Here is a 21,945-nt window from a genome sequence, read left to right as displayed (position 1 = left end):
GACAACTTGACGGGTAATCCATCTGCAGACTGTTGGGTAAGTTGCGTCTCTTGCTCTTCAACCCGAGACGCCACAGCGTTGAAGAGTTTTCGGATGCAGGATCCACAAAAACCCCATCTGGTGAGGCGTGAGTCATCTTGAATAAGTCCGAGAGAGATGGCAAAACTCCCGTCTTCTCCAACTAATAAACAACAATAATAAATAAATTAAATATAATTAATAAATACAAGTTTAAAATAATGAAAATTATAAATTTAAATAAAACTTACAGCTTCGAGACGAATTCCGGCATGGGGTTTTTGGCCGGATCTATGAACCATGGGCAAATGGCCATCTTTATCCCTCGTTCTTCGGGAAGCGGAGCAGGAGTTGGCTTTGCGGATGGAGCTGGGTTCGTTCCAATAGGTGATGAGGCCATCCCATGCTTCCTTTGTGACCCCGCTCGGCTTCCCCTCATAGCCGTAAATCTCCCACTTGTCCTTCCAATCGGAGACGGTGTTGCAAAGACGAGTTTTCGCCTTTGCAATAAATTCGCTCTTCACCCTCTCGGTGATTCCTACGGACCAGTTCCACCTTTGCTGAAAAAACAAACATTTTAAAAGATTAGAAAAAAAATAATAATAATTATTTAATTAACAATATAAATATTAATAATATGTAAATATAATTACCGCAAAACATTTAAACCACGTCGTCTTGACGTGATCGGGAGTCATGGTCCAGTTGGGATAAGGGCCGTCATAATATCCCTTCATCGTCTCTGAAACGCTCCGGCTAACACGGTTGTTAGCCCCAAACCTGCAAATATAACAAATTTGTTAAAAAAATTGATCAAAGATTTTAAATTTAAAATTAATAATTTTATGTACTTACCAATAAGTACCCGGGGGTCTATCGGGGTCCAGAACGTGTAAACCCTCTCGTCCGGGCTGGGCAAGCAAATCCTCGACGGTGTATCTTGCGAATGGTGCATGAGCTGGCACCCGCAAATCGGGATGAACTGCAGCCGGTGGGGCAGGCTGATCCGGGGCGACAGGTGGAGCTCGTGGGGGAGGCATCTGAGATGGAAGAGGAGGAGGGGTCGAAGGAACTCTCCGAGATGTGTGAGAGTCTGGAACTGTCCCGGAAGAAGACGATGGACCGCTAGAGGAAGATCCATCGCCAAACAAATCCGCATACGTAGGTGCAGGAGCTGCTGGTCTCGGTCTAGGAGCCATCTAGAAAATTTAAAAAAATTAAATTAATATATATCCTAAACGAATTGTTTAAAATAATTTTCTAAACTAATCATCTAAACTAATTCCGTTAACTAATCACCTAAACTAATTCCCTAAACTAATCACCTAAACTAACAACCTAAACTATAAAAAAAAAAAAAGATAGAGAGAGAAAGTTACCTTAGAGGGGGAGAGGAGTTAGGGAGGAAGATACGAGCAGTGCTCGTCTGAAAGACTTCTCCCATATATATAAAAACGGTTTCCTCGTAACTTCCTCGTAACATTACGACGAAGTTACCAGGCCCGTGTTTTTTAATTTACGACGAAGTTACCAGGCCCGTGTTTTTCGATTTACGACGAAATTACGTCGAAACATTGGTTTACGACGAATTTACAAGGCCCACGTTTACGACGAAGTTACCAGGCCCGCGTTTTTCCATTTACGACGAAATTACGTCGAAAAATCGGTTTACGACGATTTTACAACGCTTAACCCTAAACACCGAGAATGAAATCCCTAAACCCCAAAGTCACATATCATCTAACATCATATCTCTTCTTCTCTACTACTTTGTGCTCTTTCTCCAACTTAAACTCTAAAACCCTAAAACTCCAAATAATTTTTTTAAAATTAACACAAATACATATTATATAAAACAACATTTGTTACACATACATTAGGATGGTAAAAAAACAATATTTCTTTAAACATACGTTACAATAGAGAAATACAACATCAGAGACATATATTACATCACTCTAAATCGTTTTCGTTCTCATCAATATTACATCACTCTAAATCGTTTTCGTTCTCATCACTATCATTACAATCATCATCGTCGCTTCTCTCGAACTCGTCTTCACGTGCTTCATCTGTCGCATCTTCGGGAATATCTTCATATTGAAAGTTTTGCGGGTCGATCAAAAGGATTTCATCAGTTGGTTGTTCTGGTACCTCAACTTCATTGATAGCGTCTTCTTCTTGCAAGGGCGGTTCTTCTCCAGCGACAATGCGTCCACGAGGTGTAATTTTGATAGCAGCTAACCAGTTTATCCCGGAAGTTCGAAGCCGAGGATAAGGAAGGAAGCTTACTTGCTCGGCTTGTGAAGCTAAAATGAAAGGCTCAAATTTGTTGTATCTTCTCCCAAAATTGACATCCACAACACCAAATTTGTTATACCGAATCCCTCGGTTCACAACAGGATCGAACCATTCACATTTGAAGAGGACGCATTTTAGCTTCAATAACCCCGGAAATTCCACTTCAATAATCTCCTGCAAGATCCCGTAAAAGTCCGTTTCACCTTTCACACATATTCCGTAGTTACTCGTTGCCCGATGTCTCCCATACTCGTATGTGTGAAAGGTAAATCCTCGTGTGAAATACATAGGTGATGTGGTGACCTTTGCAACTGGACCTTGAACCAATTCGTGAAACCATACGGGATAATAAGGATCGTCGTAATCAACCTGCAAAAAGCAGTTATTCTTAATTAATATTGAAGTATCAAAACACTTACTTAATTAATCAATGTATGAGATATATTACGTACCTGTGATTTTAACCACTTGACAAAGTGCTTATCTTTACGTGTGTCCACATCAGTTGCAGATATTCCTGGTATTGCTTCTTCAACTTGAGATACAAACATGCTGCAAATTAAACAAATAATCAAGTCATACATAATTAACTGCAATTCATATAATTAACATTCACAAAAATATTTACCTTTCAAAGTAACGGGTCATTGCATCCTCGCAGTTGAGCAGAATATAAGTGTGGGCACTATGTTTATCCTCTTCACATGACCACCATACTTCTTTCGTTTTACCACCAAACCTTGCAATTTCGCAGAAAATGTCAGGAACACCATCAATTGGATATGATGTCGGTACTCCACCATCATCATATCTTCTAGGAACTCTTTTCCTCGTACGAACAGTTGGAGCAAAGTAGTATGATGTGAAGTTAGATGTTTCGGCTGTCAAACTTCCCGCAACTATTGAACCTTCCACCTTTGCAAGATTTCTTGCTTTCCCCTTCAAATGTTTCATCTGTCGCTCATACGGATACATCCATCCGTTGTGAACAGGTCCACGAAGCAATGCTTCATATGGTAGGTGGACAACTAGATGCTCCATGACGTCAAAAAATGAAGGAGGAAATATCTTCTCCAGGTTGCACAATATGATCGGAATGTTATGATGAAGTTGTTCGATGACTTCTTCCTTGAACGTACGTGTGCTGAGATCTCTGAAAAAAGCGCCGATGGCTGTATATTGCAAAAGTAATCAAATTAATAACATTTCATAACATATGTATATATATTAACGTTTTATAATTACCTGCAAGTGCTTCATGGACATTTGCTGGAAGGAGCTCGGCAAAAGCAAATGGAAGAAGTCGTTGCATAAACACATGACAATCATGACTCTTCATTCCGGAGAACTTTTGACCTCGTTCAACACATTTTGACAGATTTGAAACATAACCATCAGGAAACTTAACTTCTGATGCAACCCAGTCAAACAAGGTTGTTTTGGCTTCTGATGACAACCGGAAGATGGGAACAGGAACGTTTCCATTGCTCTTGATATGTAACTCACTTCTTGAGCAAATATCAGGTAAGTCCATCCTTGACTTTTTGTTATCTTTTGTCTTCCCAGGGACGTTAAGTAATGTATTCATGATGTTCTCAAAAAAGTTCTTCTCAATATGCATGACATCCAGATTGTGGCGTAAGAGAAGATCCTTCCAATAGGGTAGCTCCCAAAATATACTCTTCTTATGCCAATTGTGAGACACACCATATCCATCAGGCATATTTCCAGGAACATGCCAATTTCCTCCAACTTTAACTGTTTCCTGAGCTCCGTAATAATCAATGTCTGCTTCGATCTGCTGGCCGGTGAGATATGGAGGAGGACCGTCTCTGACAATTTTTTTGTGCCGAAACAATGTCTTATTTCTTCTGTACGGATGGGCAAGTGGAAGAAAGCGACGATGACAGTCAAACCAACAACTCTTCCTACCATTCTTCAGTTGAAAAGCATCCGTCGATCCAAGACAATATGGACAAGATAATCTTCCATGTGTTGTCCAGCCAGACAACATCCCATAAGCAGGGAAATCACTTATCGTCCACAGCAGAACTGCTCGCATCGTAAAATTGTTTTTCAAGGAACAATCGTACGTCCACACCCCTTCTGACCACAATTGCTTTAGCTCTTCTATCAACGGTTGAAGAAAAACATCAAGAGACCGTTTTGGATGCTTCGGCCCAGGGATTAATATGGTCAAAAATAGAAATTCTTGTTCCATGCACATATCCGGCGGTAAATTGTACGGCGTAAGAATGACTGGCCACAAAGAATATTGTCTACCAGACATTCCAAATGGAGAAAATCCATCGGTGCATAACCCAAGATAGACATTCCGAATATTTGTAGCAAAATCTGCGTGTACCTTGTTGAAATGTTTCCACGCTCTTGCGTCTGATGGATGTGCAACCTCACCATCTCTCTGGACATGTTCCGCATGCCACCTCATCGATGCAGCAGTCCTCTCAGATTGATATAATCTTTTCAATCTGTCTGTAATTGGTAGGTACCACATCCTTTGGTACGGTACCCTATTCCTCCCACGGCCTTGCGGTTTGAATCGTGGTTTTTTGCAGAATCGACACTCTTCTAACTTGTCATCTTCTTTCCAGTAGATCATGCAGTTGTCGATGCAAACATCAATCATCTCCGAAGGCAACCCAAGACTATAAACCAATTTCTGAATCTCATAATAAGATTCAGCAGACACGTTGTCTTCTGGCAAATACTCTTTAAACAACTCCGCCCATGCATCCATGCAATTCTCAGGTAAATTATGATCCGTTTTAATATTCATCATCCTAGCTGCTAGAGACAATTTAGAGAGACCTTCTCTACAACCAGTGTAGATTGGTTGATTTGCAGCATCTAGCATTTCATAAAACCTTTTTGCATCCAAATTAGGTTCTTCTACATTTCCAGTTCCATCAGCTATTGTTGTAGTTGTTTCTAAAAATGCATCACTAATCATATCTTGAACCCTATCATGATCTACCATCTGCTCATGATCTTGATGATAATTATATTCATTATGCAAATGATTCGGTTCTTCACTATGATGACCATCCTCAAAATTATTATTACTACTACTAGCTTCATTTCCCCCATAACCCTCTCCATGTTGATACCAAATGTAGTACTGTGGTGTAAATCCTCTGTTTACTAAATGCTTCCATACAGTTTCACTACGTGCAAATTTTGAATTCTTGCATTTCCGAAAGGGGCAGAACATCTTACCGCTTTCCTGTGTGATCGGTGTACAGCCCGCCTGGTGCATGAATGTCTCTAGCCCGCTCAGAAATGCGTTTGTCACCCTCCCGTCGGAATCTTTGTGCAAATACATCCAACTCCGTAACTCGTAAATACTACCGCCACCGGCCATTTTTTCTTAGATTTTTTTTTCAAATCTTTTTTTTTCTGACTTTTTTCTGCTTTTTTTTCTCCCGTTTGTGTGTTGTGAGGAAGAGAGTTGTGGGAAATGACATATATATAGAGAAATTTTCGAGTTGGGTAGTTGAAAAATAACAACGATTTTACAAGGAATATTTTACATGGATTTTACATGGTTTTAACATATTATTTACAACGAATTTACGACGAAATTAGGTAAGTTAAAGCACATTGAATACACGTTTTCACCTAAATATAACGGTAACATGATTCATTGTAATGTCGATGTAAAGTTTACTTTTCGACGTACTTGCGTCGTAATATTACATGGCGTTTACGACGAAATTTGGTTTCGTTGGTTTCGTCGTAATTGCGTTGTTAAGCCACCAGTTACTATTTCTAAGACGACGATAAGGAACCTGTGTCGTTCGTCTGTCTGCCAATTCAGTGGAATGACAAGGAGAAAGTGGACGGAAGTGCAGCTGGTTTGTACTTGAGAGGAACCTTTGACGATGGTCGGAGGTTCCTTTCAAGTATAAACCAACTGCACTTCCGTCCACTTCTCCTTGTCGCTCCACTGAATTGGCAGACAGACGAATGACTCATGTTCCTTATCGTCATCTTCGAAATAGTAATTGGTGGCTGAATGAGGAACAGAGTCTAAACGCCATCAGGTTCGAGAGGAAGAGAGTTGTGTGTTGTGAAGAAGAGAGTTGTGGGAAATGACATATATATATAGAGAAATATAACAATGATTTTACAAGAAAAGTTTTACATGGATTTTACATGGAACATTTACAACGACTTTACAACGAATTTAGGTAAGTTAAAGCACATTGAATACACGTTTTCACCTTTATATAACGGTAACATGATTCGTTGTAATGTCGATGTAACGTTTACAACTATTTCGCATTCCACGTACTTTCGTCGTAAACTTACATTGACTTTACGACGAAATCCTTTCGTCGTAAATTACCATGGAGTTTACGACGAAATAATGTCTCGTCGTAATTGCGTTGTAAAGCCCATGTAAAGTTACGAGGAAATAATTTCGTCGTAAACCGCCGTTGTTACTGCTACGTTTTCTTGTAGTGATTGGTGAACATGTTGAAGAAAAAATATTATGGTGAATTCTTTGTTCCTAAAAATTTATACCAGTTATGTTAAAATTTTAGTCAAATTATTGAAAGGTAGATCCCATTTTTTCTTCCAAATTTCCCATGGAGGAATGAATTTATAAGAAAAAAATTTCCCAAGCAATTTTGATAAGAAACAAATTGAACAAAAATTCATATTTTTTTTTTATTTTTTCAATTCCTCAAATGAAATTTTATTTTTTATTTTGTTCATTTTTTTCATTTTTCTAGTGATCACCAACTGAAGCTATAGTGTTTCACGGATTAAACTTAAAGTGGTTTAAAATAAAAGCAAGAAAATTTGTTTTAAACTCAGTCACAAGTTAAGTTATTATTTATGATTTTAAATAGTTAAGTTATTATTTATGATTTTAAATATTTAAATCAAACATCAAATTATTTATATATGTCAAAAAACGTTCATCAAACTATGTACTTATTATTGTGTTAAAAGTTTTAAAACACTCATATATTAGAAATAGTTTAGAAAATATCTTTATATAAATATTTTTGTTTGACTAATATTTAATTATAAACTGTTTTATATCTTAGTTTTTTTAACTTTATAATAAAAATATTGTTTTCAGATAGCAACACAATATATATAAGAATTCTCTTAATTTTTAAATATATTTTCACAATTTTATTATATTAGTTTATAATTAATTATTTAACATAACATATAAATTTACTATTATTAAAATAAAATGTGTGTTTTATTAAATATAAAATTCATTGCGATTTTTTTGAAAATTAATAAATACTAAGTTAAAAACTAATAATAAATCAATGACCTATATAAAAGCTTAAAACCTTATAAAATATGACAAATAAAAAATAAAAAATTTAATATAACATATAGATTTAAATATTATTAAATCAAAATTCGTTTTTAATTAAATATAAAATTCATTACAGATATTTTTTAAATTAATAAATTAGTGATTCAGCTAAAAATTATTAATAAACCAATGACTAAGATAAAACCTAATAAAAACATGACAAATCAACAAAATTGACTAAAATCATGGAAAACAGGACAAATAAGCAAAATCAAAATAATTATATATATAATTATATATTTTATAGTTATATTATTTAAATTAATAGATTATAGACTTAACTAAAAACTATTAATAAATTAATGATTCGGCTTAAACCTAATTAAAACATGACAAATAAGCAAAATTACCTAAAATCATGGAAATCATGACAAATAAGTATAAATCACTTCACAACCGTCCTAATTGTGTATAATAATAAAAATAAAATACAAGTTGATTTGAATATGAATAAAAATGTGACAGATAAACCTTAAATTGAGATCAAGTTGAATGACATAAGAGAGATGCCTAGTTCAATATGTAGCAATTAACGAAAAAAATATTGTTTTATCCATTCACTACAAGAAAAATGCTCATTGTTAGCGCGGGTTATATGCTATGTTAGAGTTTTGATAGCGAATTCACAACTGCTGTGTATACGGCAGCCATCATATGTAGCCCCCTTACAATAGCGTTTTTCTTTGATGCTACGAAATGTTCGTTTACGATAGCATTAATTAGCTGATGTTATTAATGAATCTACGGCACAATTATTTTTTGTTACAAATTGATTATGATATGTATTGCGTGCCATGGTAGCGACGTCTACAATAGCAATAGCTTATTTTGGTAATTGTTGTGGATAAGTGCTTTACTAAAGTTTTTAATAGCTTAGAAATATATTATGATAGTTTACATTATATGAAATATTTAATGCTATGCTTTACAAGCATAACTATTTTTTTAGCTATTGTTATTTGTTCACGAGCTATGAATTTGCATTTTCGAAAATTTGTAATAAAAAAAGTAGAAACTTCATAACAAACTAACCCTTTCATAAAATAAGTTTGACATACATAAGTCATTACACATAAGTGTTACTGATGCAGTTCTAAAACACAAACCAAAGTCATAAGCAATAATATCATACATCAAGTTCATTAGCCTAACTTAAACACTAGCTAAATCTGGACCTAAGTTCTTCATTCCCTTAGCTGCTGCAACAATGAAAACTCTGATCAGTTATGCAATTACATATGCAGGTTTAAACACACAAAACAGAATACTTACAGCAGCTTAAAATATGACCAATTTATCAATTGGCCATGCAATTGATGAACCGTGTGCATCTTTCAAACTCTCTATTTCATCTGATTTCCTCCAAACTTCTGCATCATCTACGAGCACTGCATCTACCCACACTCTAGCTGCTTTCGGACCCAAGCGCACAAAGTGGACCAGTTGAGTTGGGTCTGTTGAATGGATACGACCTTCAGCAACAACTTGTTTCCTCTCACCAATGTCCATCAATTTGCACTTCTGATTCTGTTTCATTGTCTGAGATCCATGCTTAAGCTGACACTTTACAATAGACATGCACACAATTCAAAACACAGATATTAATCTGAGCAGATGATTGAACATATAAGTTAAAAATTTACCTGATTAGTTGCAGGAGACTCCTCAGTATGAATTGATATTGTTGCTCCTGATTTTGCACCTTTTCTACCACTTGTATCAGTAGGCGACTTATAACCAACCGATGTAACTTTCATACCCGTAGGAGATTGTCCTCTTGTTGCTTCTGGTGGATTGTCAAAGACAACTTTGCTAGCAGGCCATGACATAAAAGAATGTAAGCAGTCCTCCAGGTAGGAATGATCCATCGTAGGCCTCCATAAATATGTTTCATGCTCGTGTACAACATCCAAGAATACTTTAACTGCTTTAGGTCCTAGAGGAAGTCCATTAACCAATGCTTGTGGTTCTTTTGTCTGCCAACGCCCTTCACCAACAACTACACTATCATCACACAAATCCAGAAGTTTGCATTTGTTGAGAGAATTTGCTCTTGAGCCCTATCAAACACATTCAGAAAAAGAAGTTATCATAGGCGAAATCAAGACCTTATTAACTATGTAACTGCAAGAATGAAAAACATTTACCAGTGGTGCAATGTCTTCATGTTCAAGCCCCAGACCTAGTTCCACGCATTTTTTCTTCGGCCATGCAATAATATGACCAACAGCTTCCTTAATTGTGCACATGTTAGTCGCAGGTCTCCAGAGGAATGCTTCAGGTTCAGTAGCTTCATCAACCAAGACTTTAACATCATTAGGACCTAATCGACTGTCATTCACTATGTCTTCAGGGTCAGAAGAAATGATACGACCCTCAGCAACGTTTCCATCTTCATCAGCCCAGTCAATGAGAAGACACTTCTTTTGTGGTATCTTGTTCACACTCTGTTAAATGTTAGTTGTTAAAGTATAAGAGTAGTGTAAAGTAGAAAAAAATGCCATTGATCTCATATAAATTGCTTACTCTTGCAGCCGAGTTTTCCCCCACTTCATTGTCATCTCTCTGTAACATAAACCCAACACAAAGCTTATTATTATGTGATAAGCACTTATCTTTATGTATTCTTGGAGATGTAACTAACCTGGTTTTTTACTTTCGCAAGTTCAGACTGTAGCTCATTAACCTTTTGCATGAGATGAATTTGTGTTTGTTGCATTTCAGAAATTGACTTCTGGTTGACATTGAGCAAGCTAATTTCGTCTTACTAATATTCCTCCCCATTGCTCTCATACGACCAGGATTATCAGGTCCTAAGACCTGGATGAGCGTATCTTCATCCAGATTTTTTCCACTCTGACTACCACCCTTAACAATCTCAGCTGCCTTTTGCTGTATACCACATTACAATTAACAGAAAAAGTTATAAGCATATCTATCTACCGACCAGGATTAATAGGAGGAACAGATTATGTTATAAACTTACAATCTTCTCAGCAGCATTTGTATTGATGGGAGTTCCATCTTTTCTTGTACGTGACCTCACCCAGACTTTAAGTCTCGACACTTTAGATTTGTCTTCAGAACTATTTTTCTGTTGCAAAATTATATGTCAACAGCCTTGTCTACAGATAAAAAAATGAAACCAAAATCTGAGATAATATGCTTACCATCTCTTCTGCTAGTCTAACCATTCCCTTTCTACTACAAGTGTGAGGAATCTGTTTGCTTCTCCTCTCTTTGTAGCTATCACTCAGAACCTATCATTTCGTAATAACGATCTTATTAATCTAGTTAGTAATAGCGATGGGAGTTCCATCTAAGAATGTATACCTTGAATTCTTGGCTTGTTTTTAGCTTCACAAATTTGTGCCACTCAATTGGATGAACATTCTTAGGTCTGAGATTCATCCTTTGTTGGTTATTTTCAGCTTCATTGATTTGGGTAACAAGACGTGACTTGGATGATCTCCACAAGGCTCCCATCTGCTTAAGAACTGCAACCCTTTGGTGGTCCTCATCAAGTTTAAACCTTGCCTGCACACGTAGTTAGCCAACCAATAATCAATAACTTGATGTTTGTTCAGAAATATACATGCTGTTATTGTTTAGAAACTGTCACCTGGACTGATTTCCAAAGCACTGTCTTCACTTCTTCAGTAATTTTTTTCCAATTTTCAACTGTAACAGGCACGTGCTCCCTTACCAACGGACCCAAATATGAAGATAGCTTGACTGAACCAGGACCATAAGCTTCTCCCATAAAAGTGAAATCGACATGAACTCTGGTATTTGGATCTTTGGCTAGGTCTCTCATCATTGTTGGACCACGCTTTCTCTTACGGGAGGTTCCACCTTCAGCCTCCTGAGTATGTTCTATCTCACCTTCGGGCTCGTCGCCATTATGTTGCTCTGGTTGACGCTCCTCTTCCTGTTGTTGCTCCTCCTCATGTTCCTCTTCCGGTTCTCGTTCCTCCACATGTTCCTCTTCCTGTTCCTGTCGCTGCCCACGTTCCTCTTCATGTTCTTCTTCATGTGTTTGGATAGTACAAACGAACTCAACTTCGTCATCATCTGCCTTTTTTAACTTCTTTGATTGTCTCCTTCCACATTTAGTCTGCTTTGCACGTCCCATCTTAATTCATCTGAAACATAATAAGAAATACATAGTTAACTTCATACTCAACAGAACACTGAAACAATCACACTACAACCTCAAAAAAAGAAACAACCAAACAAGTAGACAATGACCAAGCAAGTACCACAATCAAAAACAAAAACAAGCAATGATATCATCAATGTCAATAAGGCAACTTCGTCACACATATATCCCTTCACAATCAGTTCTGACATTCTCAGCATCATCAATGTCAACATCCAAGTCAACATTCGACGGTAATGGCCCAATATCTGCATTTCCCTCTTGAATATCTTCCTTACTGTATCTTCTAGAAGGACCTTTCATGACAATATACCAGTTTGATGACTCATCTTCTCTGGAGTAAAACACTTGCTTCGCTTGAGATGCTAGAATGTAAGGGTCACTTGCAAAGGAGGCTTGACTTTGATTCATGTTCACAAGTGTAAAACCATCTTCGATCTTTACTCCATTACCCTTAACTGCCCATTGACATCGGAACAGAGGAACATAGAAGACATTGTAGTCGATCAAAATGATGTATGTCACCCTGCCGTAGTAAGATACTAAATCTACCACCTGTGATGTATCTTTTGCACTAGCTCTACACACTGCTGTAGCCTCATAATAGACCCCACTATTCTGACTTTTCCTATCAACTGACACTGTGTGAAACCTCTGCCCATTAACAATGAATCCTGTATATGATCTCGCAGAACAACGTGGACCATAAGCTATCCACTTAAGTGTGTCGTCATGTTCTGCATAATCAAAAGGCACCTGATAAATAAATAACAAGTCAATAACAAGTAGGCAGTCTATAAGAGGAGAATTGTATAATGTAATTCAGTACCTTCTCTTTTAGCCAGGAAGCAAAATTCTTAGTATGCATACTCCATAACGTTGATGCATCTCGCCGACACCTTCCATATGTGTCTTGTAAATATTGTAGATGCTCACTAGTAGCAGATCAAAATAGAAATAAATTAGAAAAAGTTGTTGATTGTAAATAAAAACTATGTAATGAAAGATAAATTTATACTTACTCTACATAAGGTTCGACTAGAGCCATGTTTTGGATGATAGCAAGATGAGCAATCCTCTTTTCCGTTTCAGTGAGAGTTACTGAAGTAGCAGTGGTTATTGGACGACCCTCTAAGATAGAATTGTTCTCATACTCTGTGTTTTTATCATGTTTCTCTTGAACATTTGTTGTTTTCTTCAGGAACTCACTGCAAAACCGGATACATTCCTCAGCAAGGTAGCACTCAGCTATGCAGCCCTCTGGTCTTGCAGGATTTCTAACAAAGTCTTTGAGGACTTTCATGTACCTGAATCAAATCAATAAATGTCAGTTTTGGATATGTTTGTAACAGAATGAAAAAAAATCATATTTATCTACCTTTCAAACGGGTACATCCATCTAAAGTGGACTGGTCCACCAAGCCGAGCTTCTCTTCCTAGATGGACAGTCAAATGAAGCATGATATCAAACAAACTTGGAGGAAAGTATCTTTCAAACAAGCACAGAGTCTCAACAATCTCAGCTTCCATAACCAGAAGCTTCTCCATGTCAATCACTCTCTGACACAACAGATTGAAGAAAGAGCATAATCTAAAAATTGCAAGCCTCGGTCCTTTTGGCAGCAACCCTTTAAGTGCAATCGGCAGAAGTTGTTGCATCAAAACATGGTAGTCATGTGATTTCAGACCAGAGACTTTACAGTCATCCAACGAGACACCTCTTGATATGTTAGAACAATATCCATCTGGCCCTTTGAAGTCAAATAGACGCCTGCAAAATATCTTCTTTTCTTGCTTGGACAAAGACCACGGTGCTGGAGGGAGATAGGTTCTTTTTCCTTGCACTCTAGGGTGCAAATCCGGCCTAATACCAAGCTCCTCCAGATCCTTACGAGCGGCAAGACCATCCTTAGATTTCCCACAGTGCAACAACGTTGAAACTAAGCTTGCAGCAACATTTCTCTCCACATGCATTACATCTAAGTTGTGCCTCACCGGGAGTTCCTACACATGAGAAATAAAACATCATATTTAAGTTAAGAAAATAACAGTGATGAGGAAAAAAAAATTAAGCAAATGAAATAATAATCTACCTCCCAATAAGGTAGCTTGAAGAATATTGACCTCTTCTTCCATCTAGATAACTCATCCTCATCTACTAGTACTTCTTCCTCTTCATCTGATTCACTCGACATACCCTCAATATCAGACCCTAAATCAGTTGAACCCTGCATCATTTTTCTCTTACTGCCAGACCGTTTGAAATTTCCAAAATCATTGTGAAAATTTCTCAGATTTTGAGAAATATCACGCCCAGTAAGTATTCTTCCCCTTCTCCCTTGTTCTACTTTTCCATCAAACCATTTCTTCTTTCCTCTAAAACTGTGAGTTGGTGGCAGACCCTTTCTATGACCCATATACACATGCTTTCTGCTGAACTTCAACCACATGCTCTCTGTATTTTTTCCACATAACGGACATCCCATTTTTCCCTTTACTTTGCAGCCTGCTAGATTCCCATAAGCTGGAAAATCGCTGATTGTCCAAAGCAGCATCGCCTTTAGTGTAAAAGCTGATCGAGTAAGAGCGTCGTATGTTACCTCTCCAATGCTCCACAGAGTGTTAAGATCGTCGATTAGGGGTTCTAAATACACGTCTATGCTATTACCAGGCTGATGTGGACCAGGAATCAGCAAAGAAAGCATGATATTCTCCTTCTTCATGCACAGGTCTGGAGGTAAGTTGTAGTTAACTAGCAGAACAGGCCAGCAACTGTACATCGAGTTCTTCATGTTGAATGGATTGAATCCATCTGTTGAAAGTCCCAGCCTCAGGTTCCTTGCTTCATCTGCAAACGTAGGGTATTTGGCATTCATATGATCCCATGTCACAGAATCAACAGGATGACGCAGCTTTCCATCACTGCTTTTGTTGGTAAAGTGCCACCTCAAATCCTTGGCCATTTCTTCAGACCGGAACATTCTCTTCAGTCTTGGTATTACAGGGAAGTAACGGAGAACTTTCTGTGGGACGCCTTTCTTCGTCTCACCCGTGTGGACATTAGTCTTCCACCTTGAAGCCTTGCATTTAGGACACTTATCGAGTTTCTTGAACCTCTTTCTGAATAGGCAGCAGTCGTTGCCACAAGCATGGATCTTCTCGTAGCCCATGTCAAATGATTTCAAGAACTTCTTCACGTCATAGAGTGATGTGTGCAAGACATTTTCTTCAGGTAACATGTCTGGCAAGGTCTCTAGCAAATCATTGAAGCTCTTGTCAGACCATCCATTCTGAGTCTTCAATCTGAACAACGAAACAATTGCAGATAACTTGCTATGGCTTGAACAGCTCGGATACAATGGTGTTTCAGCGTCAGCTAGCTTTGCCAAGAACTCATCTTCTTTCTTGTCCTCTCCCTCTGCCATATCAGATAGATTCCCCATACCAGCTAACTCTTCATCAAAACACTCAGCAGCTCTGAACAACCCATAGATCTCATCGTTCCACTCACTTCCTTTGCTTTCATCAGCAACCTCTGCGTTCAACTCTCCATGTAGATACCAATCAGCCCGCATCTTATAACCCTCCTCCATACCCCTAGTAACAAGATGATCAAGTACCACACTTGCTGAATGTCGAACTATGTTACGGCAGTCAATACACGGACATACAATAACATCAACCCCTCCCATTGCTGAAGCCACATCCCGGACAAACTTTGAAGCCCCTCTCTCATATCCAGGATCAACTCTGCCATTAACAATCAAAAGAAAAACAAAATTAAACAAGTTAAGTCAGTAATCACCAAATGAAACATGAGATACACGCTTAAGCTCATTACCTGTTTAGATGTACCCAAGCTTTGTCCATAATGCTGTGTTCGAACCTAAGTTGAAACCTTTTGTAACAAAACGAACTTATAACATAACACATAAGAGTCAGAGGATGTAATGATATAGCAAAAATATTCAGAGCATGAAACGATACCAACCAAATAAAAAGATAACTGGAATAAAACAGGAAATTAAAGCAACCAACATATCAAAGCAACCAAGAAATTAAAGCAAAAAAAAATAAAACTTCGATTTCAGCTTAACACTGACAGAGATATCGAAATTGTGACTTCCTATACCTAAGAGATGTAGAACAGGAGTTGAATCGGAGCTGGGAGAAGCGGCGATAAAGGAGAGTGATGGAGAATCGAGGGGGAGATGGAGAATCGAGGAGGAGATGGAGAATCAGAGATGGAGAATCGAGGCGGAGATGGAGAACCGGAGATGGAGAATCGAGACAGAGATGGAAATAGAGAGAGAACGATAGAGAAGGAGATGGAGAATCCAGATTGATTTCTCTTAGAGTTTTGTCGAGAAAGGGGGAAAATGAGAGAGAAGAGAGGGAACCCCGATTAGAGAGAGGGAAAACAGAAAATATTAGCTAATTTTTACTAAGTGTTTCGTGGAAAAGCTAATTTTAGCTTCCCGCTAAGCAAAACTCTATCATAGCATTTATATAATGCTAACCTATACTAGAAAAAAAATTCACTCATCAACGACAGCAGTTCAGTGAAACGTGTTATAACAATGTGCTATGAATAGCAACTTTTTTTGTAGTGATTGTTGAGTTATGTGATTACCATTAAGTAAGATTCTTGAGATTAACAATACATACAATGAATCAGAAAGCTATAACAACAGAGTATACAAACCTTTCCTCATCACAGAAAAGTATACTATTCGACTTGACCATTTTATAAATATGATTATAAGATAATCAAAGTGTTAAAGAGAGATACCTGCAAGTTATGTGATTGCGTCCTTGAGTAAGCTCGATCATGTGTTGGCACTTGCCACATTGGCGCCACATTTTATTATTTGCCAGAGATTTTAGCTTCACATCATCAGCTGGAGGATTAGGATGCAGTTTCTTGTACTCGGTGCATGACAGCTTTCCATGCCACGGGACTTTACAGTCCACACAGAAGAGGCCACGACATTCCACACATCTCCTGACTCCAGATGCAGGGTAAGCAGACTGTAAGCTCTTGGCCGATTCAGATATCTTGGTTTTGGACATCAAAGCAGAACACCTCACGTAAGGACAGTACACTCTCTCTGTGACAGGTATCGCGTTCTCCTTAATTCTCTGCTTCCACATTTCACCCAATTTTGGAGTCAAAAGCTTGCCACATGCATCGAAAATAGTTGGAGTCAAAAGCTTCCACACTCTCTCTGTGACAGTACACTCTCTCTGTGACAGGTATCGCGTTCTCCTTAATTCTCAACGATTCAAAAATAAATGAGGGTTTTAATCAAACATTTGCTTCTCGGTGATTTAAAAGTTATATGTGACAATTTTGTCATTGACATTTGTATGCAAAACAAAGCTTTACCTTCAAACCCAAGGTTTCTACAAATTTCTCACTGCTGAATCTCCCAAACTCAAACGCAACAAGTCATAAAAACATATGATCCACCAATAAATTTACAGCCGAAAGATCATAAAGCGAAAGATAACAACTTTGGTTCCAAATTACACCTCGATAGTTACACCTCAATAGTAATCCTCGCTTTCATAGCCGTCCGAGTCATATACTATATCTTCTTCTTCTTCTTCTTCTTCCTCTTCTTCTTCTTCTTCTTCTTCTTCTTCTTCTTCTTCTTCGTCTTCGTCTTCGTCTTCGTCTTCTTCTTCTTCCACTTCCTCTTCCACTTCCACTTCCACTTCCTCTTCCTCTTCCTCTTCCTCTTCCTCTTCGTCTTCGTCTTCTTCCTCTTCCTCTTCCTCTTCCACTTCCACTTCCACTTCAAAATCTTCATCAGCGTCATAATCCTCATATTCAAAATCTTCATCAGCTTCATAATCCTCATATTCATCCTCATCATAATCATCAAAGTAATTGTTAGGCAACACATACACACGCGCTGGAGCTGGATCTTGACGCATGATGTATGCTTCGTCCCATGTCGGGCATTGCTTAGCACAAGTGCCTGTTTTTTTGTTCCATCCTCCTCCACAGTTGTAGCAAAACTCATGCCCACATCTAACGAGAATACCAAAAGGGAAATACGCCACCAATATGGTTAAACAAGGAAAGATTGATTAATTGCTTAGGTTTCTTAGGTTGATCAAAGTGTTAAGAAGATACCTGCAAGTTATGTGATTGCATCCTTGACTAAGTTCAATCATGTGTTGGCACTTACCACATTGGCGCCACATTTTATTATTCGCCAGAGATTTTAGCTTCACATCATCAGCTGGAGGATTAGGATGCAGTTTCTTGTACTCGGTGCATGACAGCTTTCCATGCCACGGGACTTTACAGTCCACACAGAAGAGGCCACGACATTCGACACATCTCCTGACTCCGGATGCAGGGTAAGCAGACTGTAAGCTCTTGGCCGATTCAGATATCTTGGTTTTGGACATCAAAGCCGAACACCTCAGGTAAGGACAGTAAACTCTCTCAGTGACAGGTATTGCGTTCTCTTTGATTCTTTGCTTCCACATTTCACCCAATTTCGGAGTCAAAAGCTTGCCACACGCATCGATAACCATCTCAGAATTGCATTTATCATGAGGACAATTCGGAATCATTCCGTGAAGCAGCTTCACCTCTACATGTTGCTTCACACACTGAAAGCAAAAGCGGTGAGTGCATTTACCGATAGAAAACATGCGCTCAGGATCGATATCGTTGAAACAGATAAGACACTCTTCTTTCCTAGCAGCTAATTTAGCTTGGCGGGGGTTTTCATGAGGGGTTGCTTGCGAAACAATTGATTCCCTAGCGAGTTTATAGGCATATTTGACTTGGTTTCCAGCCACCAGAACAGCTTGAGTAAACGAGAATTGTTGCCTGATCCGTTGCAAGTCATCCATTAGCATGGCAATCTTCTTTTGCTTAGGCGTCCAGCTTCCCCTGACCTGCATTCAAATAAAATAAACAGAAAATGAAAATCTAGGTAAAGAAAGCATAAAACATTGAAATTCTGAACCATTGCACAAAAACACAAGCAAATGACCTTAGAAATTAACAGTCTACTCTCTAATAAGCTTGTGAAGGTAGCGCAACAAACTTCTTTACATTTCAAAGCAAAGAGAGACAACAATGGCTTACAAAATGGTCAGAAAATAGAATGATAGAATAGACATTGCCACTCTTCAATCAGATTTTAAATCGTAAGTTGTAACTAGCACATTAGCTACCATCTACTGATACCGGAACAGAGGAAACTTGAACTAATCAGCTCACCACTATTTCTACATGATGCATCCAGTAAACAGAAGGAAAACGAACAGACCATTCAACAACAGCAAGAGCAAGTAAAGAGTGAAGCGTGACAATGAAGAAAAGGGAAAAAGTTGGAAACTTTACGAATTGAAAAATGGGAAAAGAATCGCAGAAGATAGAAACGTGTTTGATCCCCAGCTTCCATGCTTCGGTCAAACCTCGTGTCAACGCCTGAATCTCCGCTCCCTGGCGATTCGCGCCACGGCCAACAAGCTGTCCCTTGGACTCAAACAACAGAGTATCCCTCTGGTCGCAGATCGCAACCCCAAACCCAGCCGCCACGTCACTCACCTTCCCCTTCCCCTTCCCCTTCCCCTTCCCAGTCCCAGTCTCTTCGCTCACCAAACCCTTGAAGTAAAGTCTATACATTAAGTCTCCCCTGAAACTCCCCTTTACGCCACTAACCTTCGAGCTCCCCTCGCCGACGGCGACTGATTGCGCCGGGCCAACAGTAACTCCCGGAGAAGGTCTCCCAGAAGCATTCTGGAAGTTACCTACTTTAATGCTGTTAGGGTTTCGATCGTCTCTCCGTTCGCTAGCGACTGTCTCGTGGGTTTTCCCTTTTCCCCTCGAGCTACCTTCGCCGCCGCCGGTGTTTCCGCGACGCACGGTCTCGGAGTTACCCCTCGGCGTGGAAGCGTTCTCCTCCACGACAGCGAATCCGCACCTAGCGACGACGGGAGGCGACGGTGGGTGCTGTGGAGCACGAGATCGGGTAGCGAGAGAAGCTGCGAGCGCCTCCTCCATCTGCAAACGGAAAGCGTAGTCGGAATCGGAATCGAGAGGACCCAAGAACTCCATAACTTGGCAGCAGCGATGATTCAAGAACACTGTGCGTCCCCTTTTTTTGTTTTTCTTCGTATGGGTGGGTGACGAGTGATTTTTAGCCTTCCCCTTCGCTTTACGTACATTTTTTTTTTAATATAGAGAGGAGACCCTCAAACCGCACGTGCGGAAAGTCTACGCACGTGTAGTTCATCCCACTTGAAATATGGGTAAAAACGTCATTTATTATTGTGATCGAACCTTCGTCAAAAGAATGGTTATTAACTTCATATATCTCATACCCCTTTAAATGAATTCCTACTGCCCTCTCTCTATTCTTCCTATCATTTTATCCTTGCACTTCCCAAACTAGCCTTTCATTTATTCTCTAATTAAATAAACCAACCATAATTCAATAACTTACATGGCCCACAAAACAACCTTAACCAATCAGATTTTTCATGACCCATATGTCTCCTTCTTCATCGTACAAGCTTCTTCCTCTCATCCTCCATTAGCATTTTTTGAAGCTCAAAAAATAGGCAATTCAAGTTCGTTTTCGATGATTTTTTTTTGTGATATTACATTTAAAAATCGTGTATATGATGGGTAACGTTAAGAAAGTAAGATTTGATGAAAATTTGAGAGATTAAAAACGATTTCAAAAACTATGTTTAGGGCTATCGGGTATTTTTAACGTCCGTTTTGGATGAATTTTTTGCTGAAATGTTATTAAAACAAGTGTATATCTCGGCTAGTGTAAAAAAAGAAGATCCAATGAAAATTATGAGAGATTTAAAAAGATTTTGAAAACTGTGTTTATAGATTTTGGGTATTTTTATGTGTGTTTCGATGATTTTCTGTGTGTAATTTCATTTAAAATGAATTATACATCATGGTTGATGTAAAATACTAACAATATGGTCCTAAAAGCGAATTAGTTAGTACAAGGATAAGTTCTGGGTATTACTGGTATAACTAGTTTTACTAAAGAAAAAAGGTTTACTGGAAATACTAAGATTACTATATTGATATTTCTTACTGTGATTTCTAGTATTACTATGTATAGTACTGAATTAAATTAGTATTAGTAAGAGAAGATTGTACGGTGTGATAATTAATTCTAAACATCTTAATAATGAGAATTCTAATGATATTCTATTTTATTTCAGGAAAATACAAAATTTGAATTGCACAATCATTTGTTTTGATTATGGGGGATATTATATGAAAGATGAGGCTGAAATAAAATGGATCTCGGGAGGTGGTGAAGGAGAAGATGAAATCCACACGATTGTGTTGAGGAAATCAATGGAGGATATCACTTAATATGCTTTGGTTGAGCGTATTTGCAGAAAGATAAGGGTAGATGAATCTAAGGTGCAAGTGAAGATTAGTTACTTTCCAATGGTATTATATTCGTACAAGCCATCATACATCTGGAATGATGAAGACGTTTTTGGTTATCTACTGCAAGTAAATCATGAGAAGTGTAGAAGTGTTCTACATGTGGAGTTCATCAATGAAGAAGTGCAACTTTCAGAAGAGGATGAGGATGGTACTGAGAATGATGAAACTGATGTCTATGTCGGTCTATCTGATAGAGAGGCTATAGAGGCTGGTGATGAAGATGGTAATGGTGGTGTGCTCACTTTTCACGAAGACATTGAGATGCATGATGGTGTCAATCAGAGACGGGATGATGGTATGGATTTGGTTATAGGTCAAGAATTTATAACCAAGGAGGCAGCAAAAGTTCTTATTCAAGTAGCGTCGTATCAGAAATCTTTTGAATTTGATATAATTAAGTCGGATACTAAGAGATTTGTGGTTAAATGTCGAGGAGCCAAAGATGGGTGCAATTGGTTTGTGCGAGTTGCAATGTTAAAGACGTCAAATATTTGGATGGTTAGAAGTTTCATCAAGCAGCATACATGTTCTGTCGTTACAAGAACACTGCCTGATAGAGAGGTTGGTGATGAAGATGGTACTGAGAATGATGCAACTGGTAATGAAGGTACTGGTGGTGTGCTCACT

The 21,945-nt window shown here is 38.4% G+C and overlaps 2 protein-coding genes and 1 long non-coding RNA gene across 4 annotated transcripts; all 3 read right to left on the bottom strand.

The window, feature by feature from the left end:
* Nucleotides 1-352: 352 nt before the first annotated feature.
* LOC111210628 lies at nt 353-1,042 on the bottom strand. Its single transcript, XR_007328214.1, has 2 exons — nt 874-1,042; nt 353-798 (listed from the first exon to the last, which is right to left on the bottom strand). It is a non-coding gene; the product is annotated as an uncharacterized LOC111210628 (long non-coding RNA).
* A 6,840-nt stretch (nt 1,043-7,882) lies between these two features.
* LOC106428404 lies at nt 7,883-17,012 on the bottom strand. Of its 2 annotated transcripts, XM_048767316.1 has the most exons (7): nt 15,694-17,012; nt 13,946-15,602; nt 13,231-13,856; nt 10,677-13,159; nt 10,217-10,582; nt 9,838-10,137; nt 7,883-9,750 (listed from the first exon to the last, which is right to left on the bottom strand). In XM_048767316.1, exons 1-4 carry the CDS (start codon nt 15,783-15,785, stop codon nt 12,871-12,873), a joined length of 2,664 nt encoding a protein of 887 aa, XP_048623273.1. In that variant the 5' UTR covers nt 15,786-17,012; the 3' UTR covers nt 7,883-9,750; nt 9,838-10,137; nt 10,217-10,582; nt 10,677-12,870. The 2 variants fall into 2 exon arrangements, with proteins under 2 accessions (XP_048623273.1, XP_048623272.1); XM_048767315.1 differs by having other exon boundaries at nt 9,838-10,582.
* Nucleotides 17,013-17,223: 211 nt separating this feature from the next.
* On the bottom strand, nt 17,224-20,048 carry LOC106412483 (E3 ubiquitin-protein ligase RSL1). Its single transcript, XM_048767317.1, has 3 exons — nt 19,228-20,048; nt 17,998-18,776; nt 17,224-17,892 (listed from the first exon to the last, which is right to left on the bottom strand). Exons 1-3 carry the CDS (start codon nt 19,942-19,944, stop codon nt 17,403-17,405), a joined length of 1,986 nt encoding a protein of 661 aa, XP_048623274.1. The 5' UTR covers nt 19,945-20,048; the 3' UTR covers nt 17,224-17,402.
* Nucleotides 20,049-21,945: the final 1,897 nt, after the last annotated feature.

Source organism: Brassica napus, chromosome C9 (assembly GCF_020379485.1).
Source record: "Brassica napus cultivar Da-Ae chromosome C9, Da-Ae, whole genome shotgun sequence".
Classification (NCBI taxonomy): Eukaryota; Viridiplantae; Streptophyta; class Magnoliopsida; order Brassicales; family Brassicaceae; genus Brassica; species Brassica napus.
The sequence above is the reverse complement of the archived record's forward strand: the minus strand, read 5'-3'. Positions and strand labels throughout refer to the sequence as shown.

What these genes read in the sequence shown, in the direction of transcription:
- LOC106428404 (XM_048767315.1), bottom strand. Translation starts at nt 15,785, where the DNA reads ATGTGTTATGTTATAAGTTCGTTTTGTTACAAAAGGTTTCAACTTAGG. An exon ending in TCAAGCTACCTTATTGGGAG is followed by an intron (nt 13,857 to 13,945) that starts GTAGATTATTAT and finishes TCTCATGTGTAG; the next exon opens with GAACTCCCGGTGAGGCACAA. An exon ending in TGGATGTACCCGTTTGAAAG is followed by an intron (nt 13,160 to 13,230) that starts GTAGATAAATAT and finishes GATTTGATTCAG; the next exon opens with GTACATGAAAGTCCTCAAAG.
- LOC106412483 (XM_048767317.1), bottom strand. Translation starts at nt 19,944, where the DNA reads ATGGAGTTCTTGGGTCCTCTCGATTCCGATTCCGACTACGCTTTCCGT. An exon ending in CTTTTCCCATTTTTCAATTC is followed by an intron (nt 18,777 to 19,227) that starts GTAAAGTTTCCA and finishes ATTTGAATGCAG; the next exon opens with GTCAGGGGAAGCTGGACGCC. An exon ending in TGCAATCACATAACTTGCAG is followed by an intron (nt 17,893 to 17,997) that starts GTATCTTCTTAA and finishes TATTCTCGTTAG; the next exon opens with ATGTGGGCATGAGTTTTGCT.